Consider the following 24795-nt stretch of genomic DNA (forward strand, 5'->3'; position numbering starts at 1 on the left):
CTCCAACTCCTGGGCTCAAGCGAGTCTCCTGCCTCAGCCTCCCAAGTAGCTGGGACTACAGGCGCCTGCCACAACGCCTGGCCATTTTTTTTTTTGGTTGCAGCTGTCATTGTTGTTTGGCGGGCCCGGGCTGGGGATTCGAACCCGCCGCCTTAGCCACTTGAGCCACAGGCGCCGAGCCGACAATCTTTTAATTTAATTGAATTGATTAATTTATTAGAGAAAGGGTCTCCCTGTCACCCAGGCTGGGGTGCAGTGGTATCATCACAACTCACTCCGGCCTCACACTTGTGAATTCAAGTGACCCTTCCACTTCAGCCTTCCCAGTAGCTGGGACTACAGGCGTGTTCTACTACCCCCAGCTAATTAAAAAAAAATTTTTTTTTGTTTGGTTGGATGTAGTGGCTCACACTTGTAATCCTAGCACTCTGGGAGGCTGAGGTGGAAGGATCACTTGAGCTCAGAAATTTGAGACTAGCCTGAGCCCATGTTCTACTATAAATAGAAAAAATTAGCTGGGCCTTGTGGCAGATGCCTGTAGTCCCAACTACTTGGGAGGCTAAGGCAGGATCACTTAAACCCAGCAGTTTGAGGATGCTATGAGCTAGGCTGATGCCATAGCACTCTAGCCAAGGGCAATAGAGTGAGACAAACAAACATCAGAAAAATTAGCCAGGCATGGTGGCATGCATCTGTATTCCCAGCACTGTAGCCCAGGTGACAAGAAAGGCTCTATCTTAGAAAAAAAAAAAAAGAAAAAAAGGATAAAATAAAATAAACTTTTTAGAGATGGGATCTTGCTATGTTGCCCAGGCTGGTCTTGAAGTCCAGGACTCATATGATTCTTCCCTAACTGCTTGCTAAGATTTCAGGCATGAGCCACCATGCCCAGCCTAATTCAAATTTATTTTAAATGGAGAAACATTAGTACTATAAACAGAAAAGCAGCAGTTGGACATAAAAAAAAGTGACAGAAACCAAATGAAAGAGGAACATCACAGGGGTTTTAAATCCTAACTAGAGATCGTGGTCTGCCAAAAGCACCGAGCCTGCAGTCTGTTGTAAAGAAGGCTTGTTAAGTGTTTAGGAGAGAGGGATGCACATTTTTTATTTTGTAAAACAGGACCAGAAAGCAAATATTCTTGGCTTTGTGGGCCACACGACTTTTTTCACTGCTACTCAACTGTGCTGTTGCAGTGAGAAAGCTACCACTGACAATCTGCAAACGAATGATGGTGGCCGTGTGCCAACGAATCTTTTATGGGCATCATAATGTGAATCTCATATCATTTTCACATTCCATAATTCTTTGGATTTCTACCCTCTCTGGCCACCAGTATTTAAAAGTACAAAAGTCCTTCTTCACTCAAGGGTTGCACAAAAATAGGCTGAATTCAGGCAGTGGGCTGAATTTGGCAGCTGTGGTTTAGGGACCCTTGGTTTAGAGAGGTGTTAAAAAGATGTTTCTCCTTGACTGTTGGAAAACAAGTAAGAGGGAGCGTCTCTGCCTTGTGACTCAGTGTTTCTTCTGACCTGTGTCCTGGGGCTATCTGAAATCTCCACTGTAGGTCTCCAGTTAGGGAAATTGTATCAAAATGTCCAGGTGACATTGACTCTGGGACTTAGAAATTTAGTTTGGTGTCCCCTGCCTGGCTGAGGTTAGTTTGAATCTCTGCAAACAAGGGGAGGCAGGGAACAGAGCCATTTTCAGAACTGCCCTGGCTTTCCTATGGCTCCATAAGAAAACACCTGAGCAGACAGAATGGCAAGGAAGGCTGCTCTGGCGGCCTACCCAGAGTCCCCAGACTCTAAGTGTGGGTTCCTTGAGTCATATCAAATACAGACACTCACTACTTGCCGTCCCGGGTCCACCCGGCCCTGGCGATATATTCCACCTTCGGGAACAGGGAGCTGAAGGGTTGTACCAATTCCTTCTCTTGAGCCGAGACGATCTAAAGGGAGACAGATGGGTGTCACTTCCTGGCATGCCCACATGTTACCCACAGGAGATGGCTGCTGCAGTAGGCTGAATCCTATCCCTCCCTGGATACAAATGTTGTAGTCCTAACCCCCTAGGATTTCAGAATGTGACCTTCTTTGGAAATGGGGGTCACAGAAGATGAAATTAGTTAAGATAAGGCTGTACTGGTCCAGAGGGTAGGCTATATGACAGATGTCCTTATTAAGAGGTGGACAGGTAGATATAGACAGGCATAGGGGACTGTATATGAAGAGACAGGGGAATAGACGGCCCTCTACAAGCCAAGGGAAGGCCTTAGAACAGGGGTCCTCACACTTTTTAAACAGGGGGCCAGTTCACTGTCCCTCAGACTGTTGGAGAGCCAGACTGTGGGTCCTGGGACAAATAGGCTGCCAAGCAGGACAGGCAGCGGCGGCAAAAACACTGGGCAGGCTGGATAAACATCCTCGGCAGGCCGCATGTGGTCTGCGGGCCATAGTTTGAGGATGCCTGCCTTAGAAGAAACCACACTGTTGACCCCTTGATTTTGGATATTTAGCCACTAGAACTGTGAGATGATAAAACTGCTGAGTTTTGTGGTACTTTGTCATGGCAGCCTAGGGAGACCTTGCTGGTCATCCCCCTAGGGCAGCCAGGCCAAGCAAGCCAACTGTGGCACCCTAGCTGCTCTGGACACCAAAAGCTCTGGCCTGGGCTATCCCCTACAGCCAAGTGACCTTAGGCAAGCCCATTCCCTGGATGTCACAGCTTCCTCAGATTTAAACAGGTGACACGGTACCTACTAGGGATTGAAATGAGGCAAGGTGTCCAGCTCTAACACCCAGCTCTAACATCCCCATCCCCATACAGCCTTGTTCAATTGGTGTAACCCACCAACACAGGCCCCTGCACATCCCAGAGGGTAAAGAGATCGTCAAAAGAGCCTGGCAGGGGGTTTTATGCAGACACTAACAAGGCCACTTAGGGCAGATCTGCCTAAAATTTGCCACAACGTTCTGGTCAAGAGTGTAAAAGAGATTTGCTGAGGACCTAATCATGCCAAAAATAAAACGTAGCCTCCAAATGATGAAAATAGGTGTATTTTATCTCACATGTCTCTCCAACACACAAGATGTCATTTTTGCAAAAGCAGGTGAGGGCCTCCCCAGCCTGTCTAAGCTCTTTTATCCACTGACATAGGGGGATTCTCAGGACGCCTGGTAACTCCATGGTCAATTGCTCTTCTCCATCCTAGTCTCTTTGGCCCACAGTTCTGTCCCTGAGCAGTTCTCTAATGTGAAGCTGCTTAACAGCACAACAACTTCCATGTTTTTGTGGGATTTGCAATTTCCTGAGAGGCCTAATTGGCATAGGACTCCTTGTTGGGACCCTGTCAGGGATCTGACAGGCAGGAAGGATATGCCAGGCTAGCAGCAGGTGGTTAGAGAGACATGATCCCAGAGGTTATTCACTAGTGACTGCTTTGATGTGGAGTGATGACACTTTTACTGCCTGGGGCTGTGAGGCCCTGTGCAGCAGCTCCTTGAATGATGAGATGCTGATGAGGGCATAGACAGAAGGATCTAGAATTCCTCCCATCTCACAACAGCTGATGGGTCCAGTGAAGTGACTCATGAGGACCTGCCCAAAATGCTGGGGTGAGAGAATGCCCTCATCTGAGGTCAGGGTCTTAGACATCTGCCCCATGAAGTTCTCTGTTCTGGAAGCTCAGAGAGCTGCAGGAACAGCCCACAGCCAGGTACATAGGGAGGTAGGTCTGTGCCTATAGCGGTGCCTGGGAGTGTCTTTTTGTATTCAGAGCACCTACCAGGAGGGAGGAGGATAGCCTGCTGATTCCACCCAACTCCCTACCTGGCTCCTTCTTGCTATAGCTGGAAGTTTCTCTGGGATACACCAGGCCCTCTTACCTTGCCCTCACTGTCAGTCTGAAATTCAGCCAGTTTCAAGGCAATCTTGGGATTCTTGCTGCCTATAAAAATAGAAGTAAAGTTAGTGCCTGGCAGGTGCTGCCTATTTGTGCTGAGACCTGGTATTTTGGTCCAGGGCTTCAGGGGGATGTCCTCAGAGAGTTGGCACAGCCAGTGAGGCACAGGGTACAAGACACTAGGCATCCCAAGGTCTGCATGCCCACATCACCTTTACTAGTACAGGCTCTATGCCCTTTAGGTGGGGACTTTCTAACTTCAGGCCCAGACCACATTCCTGATAGCAACATGCCACCCAAGTTATTATCTAAGAACATGGGCCAGACACTGCACTGGGAGTTAGGGCTTGCCGGGACACAGACACAAAGAAGACACCTTCCTTGCCTGGGGACAACTTGAGAGACGGTTGCAAAGACTGGATGTATCACAATGAAACTACTCATAGTGTGAAAATGTGATGCGCAGCCCATGTATAATTAGGGCTTGTATGAGACAGTTGGGCCTGAGACCTCAGGACACAGATGGTTACAGGCCAGGATGGATCTAAGAGGCTTCTGAGAGGTGGTACTTAGTTTGAGTTCCAGAAGAGGGAATGGGTTATAGCAAAGTGGGCAAAACTTATTTTTTTAGTTAGACCTAGGACAAATCTCAACTCTGGCCCTCCCAGTTTTGGCACCCTCGTGGGTGACATCTCTGAGATTCCATTTCCTCGTCTGTGAAATTAAGGCAAAAAAGATCGATGTAGTTCACTGACAGTAGGGAGCGGAGATATCAGACAGAAGCTGCTGCTGCTTTTTTTTGTTTTTTAAGAGACAGAATCTCACTATATCACCCTAGTTAAGAGTTCCGTGGCGTCACAGCTCATAGCAACCTCCAACTCCTAGGCTTAGGTGATTCTCTTGCTTCAGCCTCCTGAGTAGCTGGGACTACAGGCGTCCGCCAGAATGCCCAGCTATTTTTTTGTTGCAAAGTTTGGCCGGGGCTGGGCTCAAACCCGCCACCCTTGGTATATGGGGCCAGCGGCCTACCTACTGAGCCACAGGTTTTGTCCTCACACGGGAAGCTTCTATCTAGCACGGCACAAAGCAAATGCTCATGAAACACCAGCAATGATGATTCTATTATACACCAGCACAAGAGTGCAAACAGGAGGCCTGAACATTGCATCTGGCCTACACATGTATTCTGTTCGGCTCAGGAGGTATTTTTTTTTTTTTTTTTTTTTCAGGAGGTATTTTTAAGTAATTCAGGAGACAATGATTTCATGTGAGTCTGGCTTCTCCTGAAAAATTGGGAAAACTGAATTCTCACATGGTGAGGAGGGGGCCTGCCCCCCTCTCTGCCCTCAGGCCCCTGGCCTCCTGCCCTAAGATTTCCTCCAACCAGCTTCCTCTGCCCAGTTACTTTGTGCCTGGTTCCCAGGGCCACATCATGATGGGGGCTTGGTTTTGCTCAGTGAGGGAGCTGAGTTGGCGTAACAGAAAAATAGGTGTTACAGAGGGACGGAAAAAAGTAAGTGAAGACACTAGGACAGAAGAGGAATGACCTGGAGAGGTGATAAGGATGAGACAGCAGCTAGAAAGCCAAGCCCTGTGGCCCTGTCTGGCTATATCTGGACTTAGTAAACTATAGCCCGAGGGGGCCAATCCAGCCCACCCACTGTTTTTATATGGCTAAACCTCCTTCTTATGTTTTAAGATGGTTAGAAAAAAAATTCAAAAGAGTGATATTTCAAAGTCATATGCAATTCAAGTTTGAATTATTTGTAATTCAAACTTTAATTGTCACTAGCACATAGCCACACAGAATGCCCTGTGCTTGCTGCTCCTGTGCTACAGTATCAGAGTCCAGCAGATAGAAGAGACTGTCGCGGCCATGAAGCCTGAAATGTCTGTTCCCTGACTCTTTGCAGAGATAGTCTGCCAACCTTTGAGCCATCTAACAGTGGGGCCTAGGTATACTGGGGGCAGGAGGAGTCCCCCTAAAGCAGAAACTTCCCCTGCACCCTCACAGTGCCCAGCACATCTCACCAGCACAACCTGGAGGCCTCAGAACAACAGCCCACTCCTGTTCACCTCTATCCTGGGGACTCACCTGTCCTGGGATATCGGTACGAGTCGGTCTTCCTTTCCTCTAGTGCAGGGGAAGGTACATGGATGATCTCTACCTCTGACTCATCCACTTCCTCATACAGGATCCGCAGTGTCTTGAGGCCATCTGAACCTGGGTTGGGGAAGGTAAGCCACTGAGGATGCTGGGAGGCAGCCTGGAGTCCCTGTCCCCATCTGCCCTTCCTGTGATGGGGGCCTGCTCTAGCCCAATAGGGTGATCTGGAACCCTTGGTCTGGCATTCGGCAGCCTGTATGCCAGGGCCTCAGTTTCTTCACTTGTACAATGAGACAGACAAGAGGGCTGTTCCCAGGACAAGATGGCACAGGAGAGGGCCACATAGGGTGCATTGGGCTGAACTGCACCTCTCACCCCACCCCCAGTGTAACAGGGATGTCAGTAGTCATTAAGCAGCTGTCTACACACTGGTATTGAAAGATTGAGATAATTTAAGTGAAAGGAACAAAGAGCAGGAAAGTACACAGGCTATGATTCCAGCAAGAAAAGGGAGTAAATGAGCATTTTTAGAAAATGGAAAAGGACCCACCTTCCCAGGAGGCAGAAGGGCACCACCAGTACCCAGTGAAGCGGTCAAACTCTTCTTGAATGACAAAGGTGGCCACACCTGCAGACTTTGGGTCCTCTAGGACGCTGGATAAACCTGGGGTATGAAAGGAGAGTAACTTTTTAACAACAAGGTATAGATGGGAACTTAGAGATGATTAGTTCAAAGCTGGGGTCCCCAACTGCATACCAAAGACACTGGGCAGCTCTGTCTCTGGGATGGGGGTATCCTGGGTACTGCAGGGTGCTGAGCAGTTGTCTCTGCCTCCCCAGAATGCCCAGGGTGAAGGACTTCTACCTCTGTGGGTAGGAGTTCCTGTCACGCCCAGAGCTCAAGGCCTTTGCCAGGAGCATCCCTCCACACCAGGTGTGCCAAATGAAAAAACACTGCTGGATATGGCCAAGTGTACTGGTTTAGAAAGAAAGGGACACTGAGGCTGGGACTGGTGGCTGGGGAGGACCTGGAGCCGTGATCTGATGCCACTCAGCAATGATACATCCCAGGAAGGATGAGGTCACTTCCAGTGAGCAAGGGAGAGAACCTGGGAGGTAGGTGAGAGTTAGATTGGGTTGGATGGGGAAGTGAGGCAGGCGGGGCAAGAGTGGAAATACACAGCAAGCATCCAGCAGAGGCCAGACTGCCACGCCCAGCTGCTACTTGTGTAGGAAACCACAGACCAGGCAGGGATTTGGCAGGTGTTCCTGTGAGGGCCCAGAAGGCCTGCTTAGGAGGGTGACCCAGTAAGGTCAGTGCACAGGGAGATGCCTGGCCACGGGAGGTGAGTGGGTTCGGAGCAGGAGCCTTTCTAGAAGGTAGAGTGGCAGCTTTGCTCAGGTGTAGTCTCCATGAGTCTTGGCATGGCCATGGGACTGGCCTCACCTTTGTGACAGAAGGTCAGCCGCCGCTCCTCGCCTGTCTCTATGTTGGCCACCCATAGGTCACTGTTGTTGATGAAGGAGAAGAAGGCGGGGTCAGCAGGACAGATCTTGGGGTCCATCCTGGGCCCAGTGCACTGGGTCTTGATTTCTAGTGGCTTCATGGGGGACACCTAAGGACAGAGAGGCCCAGCTCAGACAGGCAGGAGCTTGCTGCCAGCCCCATCTGCCCCCCAGGGCTGGTGCGCACCATGAAGCCGTTCTTGCCCCCATCGCGGCAGTGAAAGAGGCTATTGCTGGCCTGGAAGAGGAAGAGGCCGCTGTCGCTGTGGAAGTCATAGGAGGTGATGCCGAAAACTCCCAAGCGCTTCCGCTCCCTCAGGAGCTCCTCCTCCCTCGAGTAGACCCCGTGGTGGGGTGTGGCCTGGGGACACACAGGGGCAGGCAGCAGTATCAGCAGTCAGCAGCAAAGGCTTTGAGCTCTGGGGGTGACAGGAACTCCTACCCATAGAGGTGGAAGTCCTCCAGCCTGGGCATTCTGGGGAGAAGCCAACTTGGGACCTCATTAGAGAGAATGTTCTGTGTTCAACACGGCCAGCTAGACATGGAGACAGAGCTAGACACCACACCTATGTGGTGACAGGTGTGATTCCAGGGCTCACTGGCAACTTCCTCCCCTCTTGAGCCCCTTCCCATGAAACTTTTCCAAGGCCAGTAGGCCCCTGGAGTGGCAGCTCCCTGCACCACACCCCTGGTGTACTCTCCCCTGCCCCTCAACACCAATCCTACAGGCTCCCACCTTTCACAGTTGCTTCTGGAGCTAAACCTACCCCAAACCAAAGATCTTTCCTTTCTGCAGAGGATAGGTTCAAGTTCAGGACCACAGGGATAACCAAATGCCTGACCTGACCTTGGGTAGGCAAACTACCACACAGTAGTAGAATTCTGAGGCCATATAGAGGGATATCATAAAGTAGAGACACATTTTTGTTTTGTTTTTTGAGACAGAGTCTCACTTTGTCACCCCCGGTAGAGTGCTGTGGCATCAGACCTCACAGCAACCTCAGAGTCCTGGGCTCAAGTGAATTCTCTTGCCTCAGCCTCCTGAATAGCTGAGACTAAAGGCGCTTGCCACAACTCCCAGCTATTTTTAGAGGTGGGGTCTCACTGTAGCTCAGGCTGATCTGGAACTCATGAGCTCAGACAATCCACCTGCCTCAGCCTCCCAGAGTGCTAGGATTACAGGCATGAGCTACTGTGCCTGGTTTGTTCTTTTTTTTTTTTTTTCTTAAGACAGCATCTTGTTATCGCTCATTGTTTATGTCAAAGAAAAAAACTAAAAAAAAATAGACAGCATCTCACTCAATCACCCCTGGGTTGAGTGCCATGACTTCATAGCTCACAGCAAACTTAAACCTCTAGGTTCCAATGATCCTTCTGTCTTAGCCTCCTAAGTAGCTAGGACTACAGGCACCTGCCACAACACTGGTTAGTTTCTCTATTTTTAGTAGAGACCGGGTCTCACTTTGCTCAGGCTAGTCTCGAACTCCTGAGCTGAGGTGATTCACCTCCCTTGGCCTCCCATAGTCCTAGGAATACAGGCATGAGCCACCTCATCTGGCTAAGAGACACATTTTTTAAAGCAAAATTACCACTGAGAGGTGACGAGAGCTACGTAAGTACAAGTTTCTTGGCTTGGGGATCCATAGGGATAGGCCGAAGTAAGAGCTACTGAACTGGCAAGGAGAAACCCAGAGCATACCGTTCTCCTAGCCACCCTAGTGTTGTTGCATTGATAATTGAAAAGAACAACACACCAATGCATACCACTTCTAACACCAAAAAACAAAAACAAAAACAAAAATAACCCACACTCATGTAAAAGGCACTTTCCCTGATACCCAGAGAACCCCTAGAAAGATTATTAGCTGGTCTCCATGATAGGACCTGGAGCCAAGTTTATTCCAAGTCTTCGATGATGCAGTTAAAAAAGAAGCTTTGATAAGAGCTGCTCTGTGGCTTGAGGGCAAATAGGAGAGAAAGGTCTGTGTGAACTCAGGGCAGGTGGGGTAATACCAACAATGTAGGGCCTGCAGCCTATGCACCTGAGAAGTGCTTTGCCCACCTCCTCCCCCAGGGGAGGGTCCAGGACCCAAAAGCACAGCTCACCTGGAAGTGATCCAGCATCTGCTTCCAGGACAAGAGCAAGAGAGCCTCTTTCCGGACTTTCTTGGGAATCTCGGAGTAAAGGAGGGAGTTCTCTCGGCTGCCATAAGGCATTCCTGAGGGGAAGATAGGGGAAACCTGGAATGGGTGACCTTGCCCAGGAAGGGTGGAGGGTTATTGGCCAAACACTGGTTCCCCTCTGTTGTTGGGCCATTCTGCAGGCTGCTGGCAGCAGACCCCTCCTCAGCAAACCATGGACCCCAGGTCTGAGTTTGCTGACAATGGGGAATCCCACCTTTGAGATGTCTGTGTTGAATATAATGTTCTCTATGATTAATATTAGCACACAAGAGAATGAAAAAAGGGCAGTCAGGAAACTCTCAGCAGGCTGCACTTAGCCCTTGAAGGTACTGCTTTATCAAAGGTGCATGCAAAGGCCAAGAATCAAATTAATCTAGGATTAGAGTAAGAGCAAAACCTACAAAAAGGAATTGGGAAACATGTACCTAATCCAGTGTTTCCCAACCTCACTACTGATGACATTTGGGGCCAGATGGCTTACTGGGGTGGGGCCATCCTGGGAGCTGCAGGGTGCTGAGCAGTGCCCCTGACCTCCACCCACCCCAGGACAGGAACATCCCTCCCCCAGGTCATGACAATCACTAATGTCCCCAGATATGGCCCATAGTCCCCTGGCGGGCAGGATCACCCCTAACTGAGAATTGCTAATCTAACCTCACCTTCCCTATAAAATAACAGTAGTGGCAATAGCTGCAGAGGGAGGCTTTTGTATGGATTAAATGAGGTAAGAAATGTAAATCTCTTAGCACAGTGCATGAGTCACTCAGGGTTCTCCACATATTTCATCAGCAAGCTGCGGCTTTTCACATACTTGTGACTCTGAGGTAAGGAAGCACCTTACCATTGAAGGTGCTACTGTATTCTTTTTATTTTTTGTTTTTCATATCCCCTACTCTAGAATGTTGTCGTGTTTAGTGGTAGGTAAAATGATATATCTTACAATTAGTTGTGTCTTAGATTCAATAGATGATGGTATAATTGTCACTAGTAAAGGGAATGGCAGGAAGTAGAATGACTGTCTCTGGGAAGCCTCAGTTTCCCCTCTCAGGTCACGAGGTTAGGGGACTAGGACAAGGCTCCTTCAAGTGTGGAGCTGGCCAGCAGTACACGAGATGTCTATGACAACCCATGAAAGTGATGTGGCTAAACAATGAGTCACAGAGAGCTTGGAGCACCAGCCCTTCTTTGTTTCCCCTCGACTCTGAGTTTCTGCAGAAGGGAGACTCCACATGGGCCTGGACTCTCTTCAGGAACTCCCCACACTCGCTCACTTTTGAAAGTGAGAGAACAGCAGGACCACAAGTTCAGCACCTCCAGGGTTGGAGCTTAATGAATAATGTCTATGCCACTTATATTTATTGTTACAGGTCCCCCAGTTCTCCCCCACATACACACATGCTTTTTTCCTATTCTTGACTGTTCTGTGACCAAGGCAGCTGTGGGCTATTCCCAGCAGAGAGAACCCAAACCAGGGCCTAGAATGTTCCCAAGTGCTGATAAAGGTATTTAGGTTATTGCCCACCACACTGAAATTGGCCCTGACCTAAATTCCATAAACCCTGCTATAAACTCCACTCCCTGATCCCTAAACCTAGGAGAACACCTGTTCCACTTGTTGTCTGTGGTGAGGGGACACTGTGGCCCACTCTGTATATAAGTTCCTCCAATAAATGATAGCCATAGCATTTAGTGCTTCTTTCTTTGGAATCCCAACCAGCCCCTATCCCAGATGGTTTAGTGCATTCCCTTGTGGGAGCATCCCAGCTGTGGCTTTCAGGGCAATTCTAGCTGATGGTGCAGCGGGACCAAAGAACAGTTTCTGGTTACGGCAAGGGACACAGAGTTCTGCATTTGATAAAGTGTTTGTGCAGTATAGTTAGTAACAGAAGAATGTATTTAAAGAAAAATACTAGATAATTAGGTTTTCTTTCAGAGTAGATTTACAAGTGCAAAGTTAATTTTGATGTGTAGGTAGGAAAAACTGTGCAGGGGCTTGAGGGATTGGCAAAGGGCCTGAGTGCTAGAAACACAATTCAATCTCTAAGGACCCTTGAAACCACTGAGGTTCAACTCACTCATTTCCAGACAGAAGCATACATGACCCTGCCCATGCAGGCCACCCAGGGCGGAGAGGGCCTTTTTTCTTCCCATAATCACAAGACAAGTACAGATGGGAATCATGCTGTGAGATTCCATTTATATGAGATACCCAGAACAAGCAGATCCACAGAGACAGGAGTGGATCTGTGCTTGCCAGGGGCTGGGAGTAACTGTTGATGGAGACAGGGTTTCTTTTTGGGGTGATGTAATGTTCTGGAACTAGATAGTGATGATGGTTACACAGCTCTGTGAATGTACTACTAAAAACCATTCAATTGTACAATTTTAGAAGTGTGAAATTGTGGAATGTGAATCATGTATCAATTGGGGGTGGGGGACAGGGTCTTGCTACATTGTCCAGGCTGGTCCCAAACTCCTGGCCTCAGGGAATCCTCCTCAGCTTCCCAAGTAGCTAGGATTACAGGCATGATCCACATTGCCCCTAGTTCAATTTTAAAAAATTAACAGCATCCTGGCTGTGCCTGTACCTCAGCGGCTAGGGCACCTGCCACATACACCAGAGCTGGCGGGTTCAAATCCAGCCTGAGCCTGCCGAACAACAATGACAACCTCGATCAAAAAAATAGCCAGGTGTTGCAGCAGATGCCTGTAGTCTCAGCTACTTGGGAGGCTGAAGCTAGAGAATCACTTAAGCCCAAGAGTTTGAGGTTGCTGTGAGCTATGACGCCACAACACTCTACCCAGGGTGACAGCTTGAGACTCTGTCTCAAAAAAAAAAAAAAAAATAACAGCATCCTGGGGCAACAGGGAGGGCTGAGAGGGTACAGGCTGCTGTTTTCAGTGAGCAAGCTGTGCTCAGGGCAGTGCCCAGACACTCTAGAAGATCTGAAGCCTTCCAAACAGGAAGTCAAGGGCGTGGCCTTGCCAAGGACACTGAAGCCACCTCCCCTCCCTGGCTGATTAATAAGTGATCACACCAAATGGCCCCAGCCAGCACATTCTTTGGATAAGATGCTGCTGGCACTAGTGACAGTGATGACTAGCACTTGAGGCAAAGGGTGGAGGTGGCCAACGGCACCACAGATCTCTGCTGCCCTATCCCTCCTCTGACCCTCCTGCCAGCTCTACCACCCACACACACCTGCTGCCAACCTATCAGCCACCATCCTCCTAGTGACCCTGGCTTGTGCAAACACCGCTCCCAGGCACCATGGACTGTGGCTGGCTGGTGGGGACATGCAACCCAAGCTAGGCCTGGGTCTCCACTGGATCTCAGCTTAGGAATTCTTGCCTTTCCCTGTAAGAGAGTCTCAGAGCTGTCCAGGAACCTGAGGCCTCTTCTGGCCACAGAAGTGGGGAGAGGCTGATCCACACAGGGCAGGAGGGCAGAGTCGGGAGTGTCCCTGAGACTGCAGTTTGAGTCCTGGGACCAGAGCCATCCCTGGCCCCCCTCACTGGCAGCAGGAGCAGCATGTCTACACCCAGTCTGCTCTAGGATCCATCATGCTGATCCAGAAGAGCCTTCCCAGAGGACCCCAGTGATTAGCTCCACACGCCCCAGATGGCAAACCTGGTGCCTGCTGAGGACGCAGGGGTCCTGGGGGGAGGGGCAGATCATACACTGGGCCTTGCCTGGAAGTTTGCTGGGCATCAGGCTAGCACAAAGACACATAATAAATACTCAAGGGCTATAGAAAGGTCTGCCCCAAGAAACTGAACGTAAGTGAAGTCAGTGCTGCCCTAATAGCATTAAGTGACAAAGACTGGATCAGCTGAAGGGTGAACATCACCCTGAAAGGGATGGCATAGCTTCTGCAGGAATATCCTGGGGTCTCTGCCAGGTGTACACTCTTACCTGGAGCCAGACCTGCCCACTGTGGTGGTCCCCCAGGCACCTCCTGTGTAACTCAAGGTGCCCTCAAGGGTACCTCAAGGACCTGCCTATTCCAATCCCAGATACATTCCCCTGCCTCAGCCAACTGGATGATCTATGCAGGCCCAATCTGATTCCTTTCCCTGGAAATTTGGAGAAAGCTCCTATTTCTCCTGGTAGCTAGAACCTAAGATATGAAGCCCCAAGAGGGTAGGCCCGCCCCATGGAGAAGTGTGTATTCCAAGCAGATGTCTGGGTCCTAGAGGGCTCCAGAGGTCCAGTGGGCTTCCTGTCCTTGGGTTCCTTGAGACGCTCCTACATCTTCCCTAAGAGCTGTGCTATGCAGCTCAGACTAGTTCGGAGGATATGTGTCCTTTTCAGTAGCTCTGTGGATGAAAAGTGACCCCCTTGGAGAGATGTCCACATTCTGGGGCCTGGATATGAATGCGACTTCATGTAGTAAGATGGAACAGTGTAGCTGGAATGAAGGAAGGATCCTGAGCTAGAGAGATTAGCTTGGATTATCCAAGTGGGTCCAATGTCATCATAGAGGGAAATTTCAGATAGATAGAAGAGATGACAGCTGTGTGACCACAGAGGAAGAGACACTGGTGGTGTGGACACAAGCCTAGGGATGCCAGCAGCCAGAGACTAGAAGAGAGAGGAAAGTTCTTTCATAGTCCCTGGGCAACTGTGGCCCAATCGTCACCTTGGTTTCAGCTCTGTGAAACTGATTTTGTACTTCCGGTCTCCAGTACTGTGAAAGAACAAATTTCTATTGTTTTAAGCAACTAAGCTAGTGGTCACAGGAAACTCCTACAAGTACCCCAACCAGGATGGCAACCCCAACATGAAAAGATTGCTTAAGAATGTGCTGATACCCAGAGCTTGGGAAGCCACAGAACTATAGGAGAAAAAGAGAGCTGATGGCCCATTACAGCCTGGCTCTAGGATAACTTCAGTCTCAGCAGCCTAGCACTCTCCTGGGTAAATGAAACTTGAGGTATTTCCATTCCAATTTTTCCTAGGACCAGACAGTACATATTTTTGACTTTGTGGGCCATTTCATCCCTATTGTAGTGACTCCGCTGCTGGAGCTCGAAGCAGCCGACAACAGGGATTGAACTAGGACCAAGAGAACCTGGTTTCTGAAGACAGATGTCATTTGTCAACCCTTGTTCAATTCTTTGTTTGCCAAACCACCATCTGATTTCCACACCAGCCTATCTACAGAGATGGACTGCATCAACTGTGGGAAGAGGACAGCCATCTGGTGTTCATTTCAGTCATTGTCATTAGCAGAGGCTGACACTCCTTCCTTCCTTCATTCACTCATTTGAATATTGACTGAGAGCCTAAGCTCTCAGAGCCAGCACTGTCTTGGGGACTGAGGCTACACCAGTGAGCCATATGGACAGAAGTCTTAAGCCACATGGACTAGAATAATTCAGCGCTACCCCCCCACCCCAGCGGTTCACAACTGGAGTTGATTCTGTTACCCAGGGGACACTAGGCAAAATCTGGGACATCTGCGATCATCACAACTGGGGCACAGCTGCTCCCAGCATAAAGTGGATGGAGGCCAGGGACACTGCTCAGCACCTCACCTCAGAGAACACTCTGTCCCCAAATGTTGACCATGCTGAGGTAGAGAAACCCTGCCTTTGGTCAACAGCCATGTGTCATGTTGCTTTCCAAAGCATGGGCTTGGCCAATTCCTACAACACCCTCTTCCTTCCAGGTCTATGAAACCTCTGAGTGAAGCAGGAGTGTCCATTCACTTAACAGTGTCTACCTTCCAGCTCCCAGAAGCCTAGCCCTGATCTGCCTGTCAAGGAGGCTGCCAAGTATGTGAGGCCTAATCTATGCCCTAAGGGCTCCATGGTCCAGTGGGTAGCACAATCCCACGTAAGCCACATCAGATGATGTTGCAAGTGTTGCTCACAGGGCATCACCCAGAGGAGGCAGTAGCTATCCAGGGATTGGACCAGGAGAGTGAGCTTGTGGAGGGCTGCCTCTCTGGTGGCCCATGGCAGATGTGCATATACCATTAAGGCAGCTTTCACTGAGCCTCAGGATCCTTCTTAATACATGGCTCTGTGGCCAGCTCCTCCTGGCATCACATGTGATTCCCCACTGGAGATCATTATGCCTGACATGTGTCATGAGCCCCACCCAGCACAGACTGGGTGACTGAGAAGTGACTCAGGGGGTGGGCCCAGATGACTGGTACTGGAAACAATCTTCAGGCTCAGAGCCACTTGGATCAGCCTTGAACCATGGTGCCCTGGCAAGCAGAAGAGCACGACTGTCCTCTGCTCAGCACACCTGCACATTCAGCCCCCTTAGGGATCTTTCCCTCCCTCCTTCAAGCCTCTTCCAGACCTTCACTGTGATTAAGTGCCACCTGTGGGTGTTACAGCCTCATGGGACAGTATGCCTGGGACCAGGCCCATCTAGGTGGATCTTTTCACTCATAGGACCTGTTGACTTCTGGAGACCTAAGAACTTGGGAACAGCAGTCCCAGGAAGTGCCCTGGGCAGGGTGGCTTGTGGGCCTGGCTTACCTAGGTAGTAGAGGCGGTGGGAATGGGGCCCAGACTCATCTGTCTTCTGCACAAACTGGAAGTCGTGGGGTGCCTTGTTGACGATGAGGCCTGAGTACTTGCGGCTGCCGTGGATGATGTTCCGGAGCCCTTCCCATGAGTGCTTCTGCACCTGGAAGCGGGCCGCTGGGTCATCCATGTCAACTGTGTCGCCCCGGTCAGCCACTGGGGCCTCAGTGGTGGCAGCCATCCCCTGGGCCCCCTCAGAATTCAGCGAGAAACTGTGAGGAGGACAGGAAGATTATGAGAAGAGATGACCCTTTTGCCTACAAGCTTTCCCTGGTCCCTATCAGACACTCAGATTTTTCTAGGCAAGCTGTGTTCCCCCAGCCCTCTAAATACTTCCCAAGTTGCTCCACTATTCTCCACACTACTAATGCTTTTCAGATCCAAGCCACTGTCACTACTGTGCTACATGACTCAAACTGTCTCCCACCTGGACTTTCTACCTCCACCGCAAGTCTGATGCCAGGATTGAAAACTCTTCTTGGTTCTCTATGGCTCCCAGGATAAAAGCCAGGTCTTACCATGACCTCAAGGCTATTGCCAATCCCAAGAAACCCTTGAATCTCACCTCCCTCATCACTGTATCCTAGTCAAACCAGGCTTTTCTCAGCTCTTCAAACAGGTTGGACTTGTTCCACCCCAGGGCCTTTGCATGTGCTGTCCCTTCTGCCAGGAACGCTATCTTCCTCTCTTTGCTTGACTAACTTCTAATCATATCTCAGCTTAAATATTTGGCAGGTCCTTGGAAACCTTTTGTGACCATCCACATCAAAGCTGGCTATTTTCCTCCCTTGCAGTCTTTGTCACAATGGTTATTTGTAAAACACCTGTTCCTTCACATCTATCCCTTTCATGGTTTTGTCTGTAGACACCAGTCAGTGCTCCATGGAGAACTGTGGAACAAATATCTTCACTGAGCCCACTGAGAGCCACACTTGGCTATGAACAAAGGCCTAAGTGTAAGGAATAAAAAGTCAACCTTGTCAGCTTGCTGTCCAGAGAGAAGAATCTTATGCCTCCCTGGAAGTATCAGAGCAGCAGTCAAATAGCCCAAGGGAAATGTCAAAAATCCAGACAAGAGGGTGAATGTGCACACGATTCCCCTCAAAACTTCCCACTGTCTCCTCCCACTTGGGAGCCTCCTTGCCTACAAAGTAGCCGCCGCAAACAGCTCATGCCATGCAACCTTCTCTCTTCCCACCCCCCTTTGCCACTTAGTATACTTCTTGACCAGACTGGATCAACCTAGCAAATATTTGTTTTAAGGAAATCTAAACGTGGCTGCAGTGACCCAGTTCTGGGAGAGCCAGTGTGCTCTGGAGAGGAAGGAGCTGAGACAAGTCTTGTTTCCCCCTGCAGGTTCCAAGGGACTGACGGCCTTGCCAGATACTCCCAGCTCTGGGCTCAGACATCCATTCTTAGGGACTCACATAAACGAAGTGAGAATTGAAGTTCTGTTCCACTAGAGGGCCAGGACAGCAGGGGCACACTTTTAGAGAAAGGACGGAGGGTCTCCCCTGACTCCTGGTACCTTCCAGTTCCTGGAAGACTTTGCCCCTTGCTAGTGAAAGCCCCAGACAGCAACCACCATGTGAGAAAGGATCCTAGCCTGCTTTAAGAGGGAAGGGGAGAAAGAGGATGTGACCAAGCACCTTTGAAAAATCAGGCCTTGCAGCCATCATCTCACTTAAGCTTGTGACATCCCATTCTACAAATGGGAAAACTGAGGCTAGAGGGCAGAGGGGCTCACTCACAACTACAGCTGAGTGAATGAGAAAAAGAGGTGGAGGTGACCTGGCTCCTAGCCTAGCTGGCTGTCAGTTCCAAGGGCTAAGGTTGTAGAAGCCAACATCTTCTATGTGACACTCATGTCCTATGTGAAAGACCTAGAAAGAAAAGACAGTAGAGGGCCTTCCTAGCACAGGGATATGCAAAATACCCAAGGGGCAGGAGCACTGTTAGCTCAGTTCCCCTTGAGATGGTTCTGAAGACAAAGACCATAGGCCACCAGTGCTTACAGGGTAATCAAGTCAAATAAGCCAAAGCCACAGAGAGGTTGTTGTGGGTCACGCACAGGATGTCCTCACCCACTGCAGGGCTCTGCAGTTTCCCTCCAGGGCAGTGAGAACCATGAGCAATGTTAGGCAGGGGCTGAGAATAGCACTGGTTGAGTACTCAAGAACCCATAGGGTCCTAGGGGCTGCTAGCAGTAAGTCCAGAAAACTGAGCCCAGAGAATTCCTCTAGCCAGCCTAAGCAATACCCCCAAACTGTGTTGCCCCAATTCAAGCCCTGCCCACAGGAGAAAAATAAAAAGTGACCTTTAGAACTCCCAAAGGGGACCCCATAAACTGACAGCCTGGCAGCAGCACTTATAAAATCGCGTGGCTTATTTCCATAGCAAAGAACAATAAAAATTATCTTGCCTCTGATCACCACAGATAGCCCAAGCAGCAAAAATACGATCCAGGAGATGAGAAACGAAATGAAACATCGGGAGAAACTTTTAGAATCTTCTAGATGTGGCTAGAAATCTTTAGCTTGAACTTCCAGGCAGGCGGAGATATGGTGCAAGAGCCTGGTCTCTGCACACTCCCTCCCCAGAAGCAGATCCTGGACTGCACAAGAGCCAGGGAGGGAGCAGGTGAACCGGGCTGAGTCAGTTCTAGCCTTTTCCCACCTAGTGCCAGTCTGGGCTGCGGTTCCAGAGTCAGAGTTTACACAGCTGGGGAAATGAAAGCAGATTCCAGGCCACTTAACTCAGGTCCACCTACACTTTCCTTCCACCAATCAGGACGGTGCCCTTACCACCTGGGACGCCCCCAGCAAACAGCTCCCAGTTTTCTGGCATGATCACTGTCAAGGCTGAGTGAAAGATCTGCGTGTGATCTCTGCCTGAGCTGGTGCTTCGAGGGTGGGAACAGCATCCACCCCGGTGTCTGCCAGTGATCCAAGGGACGGTAGTGATAAAGAAGGTATACGGAAGCCAAGAAGGAACTATGAGTTCTCAGCACTGGTTGTGGTTCTGAGGGGTTAGGCCAACTGTGAAGTGATTAAGACAGATAGGAAGGTGGGCACTGGGTAAAGGGATGTGTGTGACTGGTAAGGCTCAGGGGTCCTACCTATCTTCTGGAGGGGTAAACACCTCAAAGTGGTCTTGAGGTGGCTGGCCTAGGCCAGGCAAGTGTTCTTGCAAGCGAGGGCTTCTGAGGAAACAGCATGCCACTCTCTGTTCCATGAGGGCTGCTCCCAACACCACCTGGGCCCAGCACATGCACAATTGCCTTCTGTAACTGGCCCAAATGCACTTGCCCACCAGACATGAAGACTGCTGGTTTTTTAGATCCAGCCTCCAGGGAATCACAGCACTTTGGTCATCCCTGTCTCCTCAGACTCCATAGCAACAAACAAGGCTGAGAGTATGAGAAACCCAACATTGAGATAGGTTCACTTGGATGAGGAATTCCTGTGATTGTTTCATCTTGTGCCAGGCCCTAGGATATGGAATTTATCGATTGTCCTGGGCCATGCATGTATAATCATGTTTAATCCACACTATAACCTTAGGAGGTGAGTTCTGGGATCTTCTCCATTTTGGAAACCAAAAAAATTGGGCTCAGAGAGGTCAACGGCATGTTTAACATCACCCAGCAGGGAAGGAGAGTACAGCCTAAGTCTGCTGGACTCCAAAACCCACACCCATAAGGTCAAGCCAGTGGTTCTCACCTTGGGGTCAATTCTGCCCCCAGCAGACATCTAGTGATGTCTGGGGCATTTGTGGTTATGATTTGGGGGTGCTCCTGGCATGGGGTGGGTGGAGGCAGGAACACTGCTCAGTACCCTACAGTGCCAGGACAGCCTCACCTCAGAGAAAGATCCAGCCCCAATGTCCACAGCGTGGAGGCTGAGAAGCCCTGCCCTAAGACATGCTGCCTCCTAATGCAAAATAACCAGAACTGAGCCTCTGAGAAATGCAGAAATGCAGAGCAGAGGGAGAGAAGGTGCCTCTTTGACCGAGACTGTGAGGAATTTTGGAACCTTTGCTCCATCCCCACTAGTCAGGGCTCCACACCCTCCTTACCTTCTCCAACTTGCTGTGTTCTCCGTGTCCAGGCGTAACTTCTTAACCTTCCGCATCAACCACTCAGCTGACCTCAGGAGGGTGGGGGTGCCTGTGGTTGAGGGAAAGGAGAGACCACAGGGTTGCAACTCCTGGCATGGAGGACCATGAGCTGTGTTCCCTTCTTCCCCTCACCATTTCTCCAGGCAGCCCTAAGAGCCTCCAAAGAGGGTCCTGAGACCAAAAGTACTGTGATGAGGCAAATGCTTCAGGCCCAGCCCTGAACTTTGGTGCCAAGCATTTGCCAGAAACCTACATCTTACTTAATATAAGAAGTCCCTGAGAGTTTCGAGTGTCTCCAGGGATGCCACCAGAGGGGCACTTGCTGGAAACAGGATAATCCCAAATTCCTCACCATGACTGCTTCCTGATGGTCTTTGTGACTTCACCTTCTCCCCTCACCCTTAGTAGGGTGAATGCCAGCCACACTGGTCACCTTACTCTTCCCTAAACACATTGCTCAGTCCCACCTCCTGGCTTTTACACTAGCTGTCCTTCTGACCAGCAACTCTCCTGTGTTTTGTATGACTTGTTCCTTTTTATACTTCTGGTTCCAGGGTCATGTCTTCAGAGGTCTGTCCTAAGCACCTAATCCAAAGTCACCCCTGTTATGACCCCTAGATAAAAATACCAGACTGATGAATAATTCCTTCCAGTGCTACCCTCACCTTAAGAGTGATTCTGCCTCTTATGGGACACTGGGTGATGTCTGGTGACATTGGTTGTCACAACTGGGGGTACTACTAGCATGGAATGGGTAAAGGCCAGGGATACTGCTCAGCACCCAGTGCCCAGGACAACCCCACTCAGAGAGTGATCCTGCCTCAAAAGTCAACAATGCCAAGGCCGAGACCCTAGTATTTGTTATTTGGGAAAAATTTGAGTTCCATTCTTAGGCTCACACTAGATAACAGAATAAACTCTTGGTGGGCAAATAGTACAGATCAGGGGCCCCCTTCCTCCTCCCCTCACTCCTGGAATTCCCCTCTTTTCTCCCTCGCCACTCAGGGTGCGGATTTAAATGTGTACAGCCTCTGAGGACCTCAGCAGGGTAGGTGATCATGGGACACAGAGTTTCTGAGTGATCCATGGAATCCCCATACCCAAAGGCTCTTAAATGGGGATGATGTGGTCCCCTGGAGACACTTTTGGTTATGACTGGTAGAAAAGGAAGAGGCATATGGTTAGCCATGTGCATATATTGGCCAAGAAGTCTGCACCATATCCTACAATGTACAGGACAGTCCCCTCACTGCAAAACATGATCCAGTCCCAAATGCCAACAGTGCCAAGGCTGATATACCCTGTTCCAGGTGTGGGCATTCCAGTGTGGAGTGCCAGCTGCACAGAGGCAGGCCTCATCTGTCCTGTTCCCACAGTTCCCCTTGAGCCCAAACTGTGCTGGGCACACACAAAGCATTCAATAAACATTATAGGTTCAATGAACAAGTCATTATCCTTTCTAGTTTATCAGTGCCCAACCACCTTCTCAGGTGAACCGTGCAACATGATGAGCAGTTTACCCAGGTACTTAAAGAGAAGGCAGTAATGGGGCACAGGACAAAGACCACAACAAAAGAGGTAAAGAAAAATATCATCACAAAGAAGCACTGACTTCACTCTCAGTCCAGTGCTGAAGAGTGGGGATGCTAGTGTCAAGAGACATGGGTTCAAATCCTGACTCTGCCATGCCCAAACTGTGTATGACCTTGCAGAAGCCACTTAACCTCTCTGTGCCTCAATTTCTCAGGCTACAAAATGGAACCTATGGTACCTGTCTAGGATTACTGTGAAGATTAAATGACAATGTATGCATAAAGCTTTTATAATATGGTGCCTGACACAACAGAAACTAAATGATGGCTAGTGCTATCAACTAATTAAATAAGCTATTTAAAAATCATGCCAGGGAGAGAATAAAAGGAATTAAAGTTCCCTTTCAGAACTAGAAACTCCAGCATTCACTGACTGCCTTAGGCACTATGTTAAGTGGGGAGGGATGCATCTCCATATCCATCCAATCCAGCTGGAATCAGGATGTTCCCCTTTCTTTCCCTGAAGCCTTCAGAAGGTTCCTACCAGGGGCAGCTGAAGGGGCACATGGATGAAAAGAAAAGTGCACAGCAAGTGCACAGAAAGCTGCAGCCATGCCTTGGGTCTGAGCCAAGTGTCCCTGAGGGCACTGAAAACCACTTCCTGCAGATCTCTATTCCAGAGCAGGCAGGCAAATCCCACCAGCCTACACCTCAGCCTTCCTGGCAGCCAAACCCCAGCACAACTGACCTTTTAAAGAATCCGGAGAGCCTCCATTCCAGCGGCAGGCATGGGACACAGACCTTGATGGGATAAATATGGTGGGTGAATGGAAGAACTGGCAAGCCTCTCCTCCACTCCAGAGCAGCAGACTGTCAGGCCTAATTTTACCTGGCCAGGTTCTACCCAGAGTTCTGTTTGCATGCCCTGGACAGAATTTGGGAGAGAGGCCATTCCGTGGGGCCCGATTACCCCAGGACCTAGCTGAAAACTACAGGGATTGGTGACTAAAGTCCACACCTCCTGGGCTTTCTTCCCAACTCCTCGAAAGCAGGTTGGTTCTTGCCATTGAGGCAAATGACTTCCTCCCAACCCCCGGGTGAGGCACAAGTAGGGGAGGCACGAGTGGGGGCAAAGGCAAGGCGGCTTAGAGGCTGCGCTGACAGGGAAGTGTTAGGGCTGGGCTGAAACTGTGTGGGAAGAAAGTGCCAGAAGGGTGGTGAGAGAAGGGGCTAAGGATCAGGATGGGGAGAGACAAGGTAGGGACACATTGCAGGTCCAGGGAGGTGGCTTCTGTCATCCTACAAGGTTTGCACGGGAAAAGGGAGAAGGTTAGGTCCTCAGAGCCTGCACAGAAGGGGAGAGGGAGTTGCGGGCTGTCAGCGAGGGCGTTCTCGGGCGCGGTCACCCCCGGAAAGGGCCAGAGTCTGGTGGCCTGGACAGCAGCGGGATGGGAGGGGAGTTCGAACCGGGAAGGAGGGCTGACGTGCGGGAGCCCGGTCGGCCGAGCGACTGCGGGGAGAAGAAAGGTGTGAGGGGTCAGGGCGGAGGGGAAGCGGAGCATGGGCGGCAGGGACGCGGAGGCTGGTCCATGGCGGAACCAGGGTGCAGGGAGGCCGGTCCACAGCGAGGCCAGAGTTGGGGCCAAAGCGGAGCGGGTCAGTGGAGGGTTTGGGGCCGCAGCCGGGGCGGGGCAGGGCGCGCGGACGCTGCTCACCGGGGCGCTGGGCGGCGGCCGGGCTGGGCAGGGCGTCCCGGGGCCGACAGCGCTCACGTTCGCGGCTCCATGCCCGGGACTGCGGCCCCGGAAGTGGCGGGCGCGGGGGACAGCGGTGGCGGCGGACACTGGGGACCCGGCGGCTCCAGCCCCTTTGACCCGGAAGTTGAGCTGCCCAGGCGGCGGCCTGGGATTGGACACTGCCGGGCGCGTACTAACTATCCCGCGGCGCCGGGGGAGGAGCGCGCAGCTGCAGCACCGCGGCTGACGGTGTGGTCGCTCCGCGTGCGGCATCTTCCGGTGGAGAGGAGGATCTGTAGGGAAAGACACCCCCACGTTGCTTGGTATTACCCAGCAAAACTACTGACAGTCCTCTTAGGAATTTAAGAGATCCACAATTTTAGCGCGCGTTGGTGGTATAGTGGTTAGCATAGCTGCCTTCCAAGCAGTTGACCCGGGTTCGATTCCCGGCCAACGCAACTTAAAGTTTTCTTTATTTTTCCCAAAAACTTTGTACTACAGTCAGCAGTCGAGAATTTTTGTTAGTTACTTTGAAGTCACTTTGTAATCCCCTAAAACTTCCTAATGGTCAGGAGGAAGGGGAGAAGAAAGGAATCGGACCAGAATTACTATTACAATTTGAAATATTAATAATTCGTAAAATTCCAATACAGTGGACAAAGCCGAAAAGTTTTCATCGCGTATTAGACTGGGGACTTTTCGCCTAGAGAAGCGAACGTGATGACTGCTATACGAAGGAAACCGGCAAAGAACAGAGATCTTTGAAATGTCACATGTAGACAATGCACACTATATACAATAACAATAAGATTGTTACATTGTAGCGCTTGATAGGAACATTGTTTGGCTGCGGTCGGTATTTCGGTTCTTTCATGATACCTATTACATTGCTTGATGTAGCAGAAGCTGAAAGTAGGAAAGTGTAAAAAAAACAAAACAATAAACACCCTCCCAACACACACACACACCTCCATGTAGTACTTGTCCATCCACCTTTCATTAAAACAATCCAAGACGAAAATGGCCTACAGACACATTCTAAAGCTAAATCAACCTTTCGTTGGTTTGTCTCATAGATGGAATCTATACTTAAAATATCACAGGAGTTTCTACAGATATTCACAATTTTGCTTTAGATCAAATAACTTTATAAAAGA

The 24795-nt window shown here is 50.1% G+C and overlaps 1 protein-coding gene and 1 non-coding gene across 7 annotated transcripts in view; one reads left to right on the forward strand and one right to left on the reverse strand.

Annotated features, from left to right (window-relative positions):
* The window catches only part of DPP9 (dipeptidyl peptidase 9), a 43472-nt gene extending 19666 nt beyond the window's left edge, over positions 1-23806 (reverse strand). For 2 of the 6 annotated variants that reach the window (XM_023512554.1, XM_023512553.1), the window contains exons 1-9: positions 18674-18907; positions 16204-16463; positions 9625-9737; positions 7706-7879; positions 7460-7628; positions 6563-6676; positions 6001-6129; positions 3889-3950; positions 1852-1952 (exon numbers count right to left, since the gene is read on the reverse strand). In XM_023512554.1, the coding sequence (XP_023368322.1) occupies positions 1852-1952; positions 3889-3950; positions 6001-6129; positions 6563-6676; positions 7460-7628; positions 7706-7879; positions 9625-9737; positions 16204-16463; positions 18674-18741 (1190 nt within the window). In that variant the 5' untranslated portion in view covers positions 18742-18907. Of the gene's footprint in view, positions 1-1851; positions 1953-3888; positions 3951-6000; positions 6130-6562; positions 6677-7459; positions 7629-7705; positions 7880-9624; positions 9738-16203; positions 16464-18673; positions 18908-20328; positions 20420-22650; positions 22707-23617 lie in introns of those variants that run through there. The other 4 variants (XM_023512551.1, XM_023512552.1, XM_023512550.1 and 1 more) reach the window with 4 other exon arrangements.
* A 218-nt stretch (positions 23807-24024) lies between these two features.
* On the forward strand, positions 24025-24096 carry TRNAG-UCC. Its single transcript has one exon. It is a non-coding gene; the product is annotated as a tRNA-Gly (tRNA).
* The last annotated feature ends 699 nt before the right edge of the window (positions 24097-24795 follow it).

The sequence above is a fragment of the Otolemur garnettii genome, unplaced genomic scaffold, assembly GCF_000181295.1.
Source record: "Otolemur garnettii isolate 467f Iridium unplaced genomic scaffold, OtoGar3 scaffold00029, whole genome shotgun sequence".
Classification (NCBI taxonomy): Eukaryota; Metazoa; Chordata; class Mammalia; order Primates; family Galagidae; genus Otolemur; species Otolemur garnettii.